General features: G+C 33.6%; 1 protein-coding gene across 1 annotated transcript; it reads right to left on the bottom strand.

The window, feature by feature from the left end:
• Positions 1-2,471: 2,471 nt before the first annotated feature.
• Positions 2,472-3,950, bottom strand: LOC108463195 (probable serine/threonine-protein kinase WNK11). The gene is made up of 3 exons (XM_017763136.2): positions 3,822-3,950; positions 3,126-3,629; positions 2,472-3,047 (listed from the first exon to the last, which is right to left on the bottom strand). The coding sequence occupies exons 1-3, from the start codon at positions 3,822-3,824 to the stop codon at positions 2,646-2,648; spliced, it is 909 nt and encodes a 302-aa protein (XP_017618625.1). The 5' UTR covers positions 3,825-3,950; the 3' UTR covers positions 2,472-2,645.
• Positions 3,951-7,569: the final 3,619 nt, after the last annotated feature.

Here is a 7,569-nt window from a genome sequence, read left to right as displayed (position 1 = left end):
ATACAAACCAAATGCTAACTACTACCACTAATGATCTTGAAAATTACAAAACATAACTTGTACATAAACTAAACATATCAATCAACACCTAACAAATCAGTGCATAAACTGACCAAAGTTCAATCTTAACAAAATGAATTACATTTGGACTAAACCGAACTAGCATGCACCAAAAAACATTCAACTGCATAGTTAACATCATTCAACACTTTGCAAATGAGAATTGTAATGCATATAATATCATCCTACAAAGTAGGACTTGGCGACAACAATAAAGAGTAGTGTTAGACAAAACACGTTAGCTAACAAAATAAATTAAATATAAATAAACACATATAAAGTAAAGATAGAATAATCTATATTTAATTTATCAAATACGAAAAAAACAATCAAAATAAAAATCAAATAAGAGTTTAAATCAGAAGGAGGAATAGGGATTTTACAAAACATTGAGACCTATGAAACATAGTTTCCTTAAGACAGATTTGGTCGCTCCTACAATACTTGGAGTAACGTTGGTCGAATGTCTCCTAGGATAGAACAACAACAATGATCACAATAGTAGCACCTCTACAACAATCAATGAATGAACAATGCCTTTTTCTATCACTGGAATGTTTGAAACTACGAAGAGGAAAAGGAAGAGTTTTGAGAGCAATAGAGTTTTGGTAAGAGAAAAATATCAGTGTATTTTCTTGTAAAAAAATCCTTTAGAAATCATGGTGTTTTATAGGCATGGAGAATGTTGGAATTTTGGAAAAAATATCCACAAAATCTACCTTTAAATCAATTTGATTAAAAAAATTAATCAAATTTATTGGAATCAAATCAATCAGATAAGTATCCATATATAAGTAAATTATGTCTACTGATGAAAATAAATTCGTGTTGGGCTAAAATATTAGTAAGCTCATTTGGACTCAATCGGGCCAAACATTCGTGTCGCCCACTTCGTGTGGGTGCATTCCAACCCCATCGGATTTGGACCTGCACCCCCTTGTGCGCGAAGCCAAATTTCAAGCTTAGTTAATCAATTTTCTTTCAAAAGAGTTCACATGTATAAACACATCTCACACTTGGTATTTAACCAATGTGGGATCTAAGCTTTTACTTTTCCTCAACAGTATTTCCAAGTAGCTTACTTTGAGTATCAATTTCTCATTCATCACTCAACCATTTTGAGCATATAATATACCGTTGTAAAGGTCTCATGAAGTAGAATATGAAACCATAATTTTATGATTCAGCTCTCCACCTTTACCTATTGAGAATATGCCTCAAAGTTCCCATAGAAGCAATTTTTCCAACAAGTAGTTCTCTCATAATAGCAATAGATCAAGAAGAACCATGATGGGCATTTGTTGGGTGCCGCCAAAGGATGATTGGGTTAAGATTAACTCGACGGTGCTGTCAAAGGAGTTGATGAAAGGGCCTTTGTTGGTGGAGTTATTCGTGATAGGGAAGGCAATTGGATAAAAGGTTACTGCAGAAACATTGTTATATGTTCTGCTCTTCAAGCAGAAACATGGGCCGTTTATGATGGTCTTAATTTGGACTAGGAAACGGGTTTCAAGAAGATACTCGTAGAAAGTGATAACATGCATGTGGTGCAACTTCTAAATATAAAAGAGGCGAATTCCAATGTAGGGCTGGTGCGAAGCATTGTTGAACTGAGGGATAGACATTGGAGTTTGGACTCTCAAGTTTTCTCATGTTTATAGATTACAGCTGATTTTCTGGCTAACTTTGTTGCATCTTTGGGTCATGGACTTCATTTGTTTGACCGGCCGCCTACAGGTTCCATAAACTTAGTTTTAAGTGATACTCTTGGAATTTCCCATGAAAGGGATTGTGTAATTTGAACATTTTAATTGGATAATATCCTTTTCTTTCCAAAGGAAAAAAAGTAATTTTTTTAATATAGATAAACATATCTGTCTTGATAACTACATCTGAATTCAATAAACGTAAATTAAAATATTTAAGTAATCATATTAAAAACTTAGCAATTTGCAGTCATATAATTTGATGCCAAATTCTGCAAGTTTTTTTTTTTTTCTCTCTCTCTTTTTGGAAATGGAAAACCAGTGAGGCAATATAAGGGGTAGGCTATGGCAATAATTTCCCAACAAATTTGAGCGTGACAATATTAAATTAATTAAATAAAAAGGTTTCTTTCTCACCCAACTTCCTATGATAAAATATATGTTCCCTGCTCCACTTCAAGAGCTGCTTTTACATTATATTGAAAGGTTATTTGCTTTCATTCCCATAATTTCTTTGCTTGCCTCCTCCATTTAACCCTTTCAATGATGTATCGACCCATTTAGTTTTGCTTTAGCTTTACTTCAAATACAATCCAAATCTGAATTGATTTTTTACTTGTTTCATACTTAGACTTCTCAGCCTTTTTTATTTTAAATATTGTATCAGATGGGAAACAAAAAAAACCAACAATTTACACGAAAATCTTCCTCACAATGCAAACTTAATATTGTATGATTGAAAAAAAAATTATGTACAAAATTAAACATAAACCAAACCCTTCACTCTCCAAGTTATATCCAATTAAACAAATTGAAAGAGAAATTTGAAGGGCAAAAGGCAATCCTATAGCTAATTGAGTGGTATACTACATTAATTATTTAAGCATTTTCATCATCATCATCATCATCATCGTCATCATCAACAACTTCATAAAAAAATGGATCCTTAAGCAGCTCGGCGGCAGACGGCCTCGACCTAGGCTGAGCCAGGCATCTCTCGATGAATTCTTTAACATCTTCATCTCTAACCTTGCTCATGGCTTGAGGCCTCACACCACTTGAAACTTTCTTGTAAATCTTGCCTACATTTTCACATTCGCTATAAGGGATTTCCAAGGTCACCATCTCTAGCAGACACATCCCGAATGAGTATATGTCGATGAGCTCGGTGTAATGTTCCTCGTACAACTCCGGCGCCATGAATTCCGGTGTCCCGAGGATTGAATGCGCTGAATGGCTCTTCCCCACAATCGCAGCCATTCCCAAATCACCAATCTTAACCTATACTGCTCATCAAATTGCTAAGATTTTACACATTAAAATCTACTTTACAAAACCAACCGGGATCGTAAAGCATACCTGACCAGTGTTGCCATTCACAAAAACATTGCTGCAATTAAGATCTCTGTGGATAATACAAGGATCGTGGGTATGCAAATAATCCAAGCCTTTCAAAATCTGCTTTGACCATTTCTTCAATGCCTTTATTGAAACTTGCCTATGTTTTTTCCTATACTCCCTCAAATTCCCGGAAGTGCAAACTTCAGTTATGAAGTTCAATGTGTTATGCTCTTCGTCTCGCCAAACATTGTACAACGAGATTATGTTCCTGTTGGTTAACGATCTTAAAAGACGAACCTCCGAATAAAGCCTGTCGATCATCGAGGGATCGTTGGAGAAGTTTCTTAGTTTGACTTGGTTCCATGCAACTTCAATGCCTTCTTCTTGATCAAATGCTCGGTATACTTTTTTGACAGCGCCCGATCCCAGAAGTTCACTGTAACGACCGTAACGGCCGGTGGGATCGATCTCGACAAAGGGTTCGGAATCCTTGTCGGATTGGTCTTGATTCACACCAGGCATCTGATCATGAAAATCATGCAATTACATAAGTGAAAAATATTTAAAAAAGAAAAAGATCAAGACCAAAAAAACCGTGAATAACCCATAAAACCTAAGACTCATTAAAGCTAAACAACAATTTATTTCATCAAAAACTAAAGCTTCAAGTCGGAAGGGAAGAAAAGAACAAAAAAGGGTTTATTGAGAACCCACCATTAAAAAAACAGATGCAGAAGAAAAATAGTGTCACAGAACATAAAATAAAGGGTTTTGAAGATAGTATTTAAAAGAGAGATTTTTTTAGGTTACAAATTAGGTGGAATAAAAAAAAATAAAACTGGCATTTTATCATAGCTCTCTACTTTCAAATTTTAATTAAATTATTTGAACTAATTTTTAAAATTAAATTAAATTATTTTATTTTAAATGGAAAAGTTGAATGATTTATTAAATTTAATCACATTCACTTCATGGATAATACTTCATAATTTTTTAAAATTTGTCAAAATTTTAAATAATTTTATTAAATATTTTAATTTTTATAAAAAAATATATTATTTTTATTAAAATTTTAATAGTTCAGTCAATTTTTTATATTTGAAGTGATAAAAATATTTAAAGCTAAAATGATAAAGGAAATAAATATTTCAGATTAATTTTATCTTATGCGAATATAAATTTATAAAATTTTAAGGTAAGTAAAATTGGATTAGGAATTTTGAATGTATTTAGGTTATTAAACATGCGATCTTGAAAGAGTTTTTTTTCTTTCGATTTATCAAGCTCTTTTTTTGTTTTAATTTAAGAATTTATGTTATTTTTTTACTTTATCGATATATGTTATTTTTGGAGAGAGAAAGGAAAGTACATCCTACAGTCATTTTTTTAGGCCAATGGTAACTTTTAACTGTCACAATCACAACTATAATACCCCCAGCAACTATATTTTTTCTTATATAGACCCCACCAAACTTCATTCTTTTCAACTCAATACTTATTTTTTTTTAACTTTCTCTAAATCATATTCTCTTCGATTTTATTTTATTCTTTATAATTTGTAAAATGGAAAACTAACTAATTCGTTTGGATGACAAGCACATCTTCGACATTCAATTACAAATGGTAAGAAAATATTATTAAATTATTTAATTTTAATTTGTTAATTATTATGCTGCTATCATTATTAATTTTTTTATGTTTATATACTCAGGCTGAAAATTGGATTTTGGATGCCATTTATGGACACTTGCGAGATGTGAGATTCTTATGCGTGGCTTGCATACTTGGGAGGACTAAATTGGATCCCCCACTTATCAGTGCTTTGGTGAAAAGATGGAGACTGGAAATATACACATTCCATCTTCTTTAAGGTGAGTGTACAATTACACTCGAGGACATTGGTTTACAACTCAATCTACAGTCGATAACAAAGTTGTTACGGGGCTAATGGCGAGTGCTGATTGGAGTGCAACATGTGAACAACTACTAGGGAAGGTACGGAATAAGTTTATGAGTAGTTGGATCGAGAAGGGTTGATTGGAGGACGACTTCAAAACTATTGAGGCTTCAGTGAGTGATGTTGAAAAAGAACAATTCATGCACAAATCCATCTTGAGGTTGATCGGGGGTCTACTTATGCTAGATAAATCTTGAAGTCTAGTATATTTAAGGTGCCTACTACTAGTTGACTTGAAAGAAGTGGGACAAATTAGTTGGGGATAAACGGTGTTGGCGACATTTTACCGAGAAATGTGTCAAGCAACAAAACTAAAAAAAAGTTAAAATCAGCGGTTGTATGCTCCTTCAATTGTGGGGATGGTATAGACTATCATTTTTACGCCCTCGAGTGGTTCCCCCTTATGAATTCCCACTTGTAATATGGTAAAATTCATTTGATAAAATCATTATCATTATAATTTTTCATTATTGTACTTTTAAAACAACATATTGTTTGAATAGGCGGAACAATCGTGTGAGACACATAGGTATACAGACCAAGCTCGAGGACATTAAGCTAGCTTTAGATCAACAAACCAAAGAGGAGGTTAGTTTATGAATTCAAAGTTATATAATATTGATTCTAGCTTTTGAAATTAAATATTAGGCATGTGATAAAATTTATAAATTCATACTGCAGTTTATATGGATGCCATATGCGGTTCTGAGAATTCAAAAATGTATCTCGGTCGAATTTTTGGCCAATTGCGTCTTATAAGAAGCATTTTTACTGTCATGTCAAATGAAAACGTGCCTTGTAGTGGGCGTTTTCTCTCTAGGCATTTCAACCCTGACCCTAACCCTAACTTTCAGCTTCTACCTTTAAGCCCACTACAACTTGGGATTCTCGAGATAAATTGAAAATTTCTTTTTCTTTACCTCACCCTTTCCCCTATATAAATGTTTGTTTCCATCCTCCTACTTCATCATATCTCTGTCTCCATTAAATTGTTTTCTTTTTCATTTTCTTGCGTGTTGAAATTTCCTGGTTTAAATTTTTTTTTCTATTTTTCTTTAAAGGAGACATAGTTATAATTTTAAGTTGTGTTTGGGTTCACGGTGATGTCGTGGAGCTTGGTAACCTACAATTTTCACTTGTTGTGTGAGTATGGAGTCATCACTTAAGAAGCTGAGATCGTATTGCAATTTGAGGTCTAAGTTGGCAGTGATTATACAGTTTTGGGTTGAATTGTAACTAAGGTTTCAAGTTTGCAAAGGCTATGCTATCAAGAGATGGAGCATAATTGAGGCCCTAGTTGGCAGTGGTTATATGGGCACAACAATAAGTTTCACCCTATCAGAGGGGGGTGCTTTATAAATCCCATACAAAAGAAAAAGACAAAAAATACAGGGGCTTTCCAGTATAATCAAGTAATGCGTTTTGTTCATCTCCACCGAAAGTGGTGAGCTCGTCACTATAACTTGTGACAAAGTTGGGGGCAATAAGATTTTCGGCGGGGACGAGTTATTGTGTAGTGTAGAAAAGATGAAACATGAAACAACCATTTTCGCCTCGATTTACGTGTCATCTTTTTTGTACCCCACAACAACTTGTCCTCGTGGAAAATCTTGTTGCTCCGAACTCTATCATAGGTTATAGAACTACCTCACCACTTTTGGTGGTGATGAATTAAACAAATTGCTTGATTATACTAAAACACCCTTGTGTTTTTCGTCTTTGACTAATGGGTTTTATAAAGCATCCTCCTCTGATGAGGTGGAACTCGTTGTCATGACCGCATAACTATTGTCAACTAAGGCCCCATTTATGCTCCATCCATTGATAGAATAACATTTGTAAACCTGAAACCCAAGTAATACTTCAATCTGGGACCATATAATCACCGTCAATTGGGACCTTGAGTTGCAACGCGATTCGACTTCTCAAGGTTTGACTCCATACTCACATGGTAGATGGAATTTGTAGGTCACTGAGCTCCACATCATCACCGTAAGTTCAAACATACCTTCAAAATTATAACAATGTCTATTTCAAACATAGGTACAAAAATAAATCTATAAACTTCTAATTTTCAATCGCATAAAAAAAAGAAGAAAAATAATAATTTTTAACAAAGTGAAAACGTGCCCTATAGGATGCATTTTACTTTCTCTCTCCAATTCAACATATATCAGTAATTTAAAAAAAATAGCATATATACTTAAATATCAAAAGTTTTCAGCATATATGGGTAAATCGACCATTTTTTTTAGCTATCGTTTAGAGTTTTTTTTATCCTTCATGTCTATTTTATGATACATGTTTGTGGTTTGTGGTTATCTTTCTCAACAATATTATTTTCAAGGTTCGAATTTATGTTCTCCTCTAAAAAATGCAATGTGTCTTACCAAATTACTTTTGGCATTTTTTTATGATATATTGAATCATGACCGTCCACGTAAACATATGGGTGCATTCTGGATGGCTTTGGATAATTTGGACGGTCTAGATGAAGCTAGTGAG

Source organism: Gossypium arboreum, chromosome 13, assembly GCF_025698485.1.
Source record: "Gossypium arboreum isolate Shixiya-1 chromosome 13, ASM2569848v2, whole genome shotgun sequence".
Taxonomy (NCBI): Eukaryota; Viridiplantae; Streptophyta; class Magnoliopsida; order Malvales; family Malvaceae; genus Gossypium; species Gossypium arboreum.
Note: the sequence above shows the minus strand (reverse complement) of the source record. Positions and strands in the feature narration are given on the sequence as shown.

Excerpts from the sequence above, each read along its gene's own strand:
- LOC108463195 (XM_017763136.2), bottom strand. Across the intron at positions 3,048-3,125 it reads TGAATGGCAACACTGGTCAG|GTTAAGATTGGTGATTTGGG; the intron begins GTATGCTTTACG and ends TGAGCAGTATAG.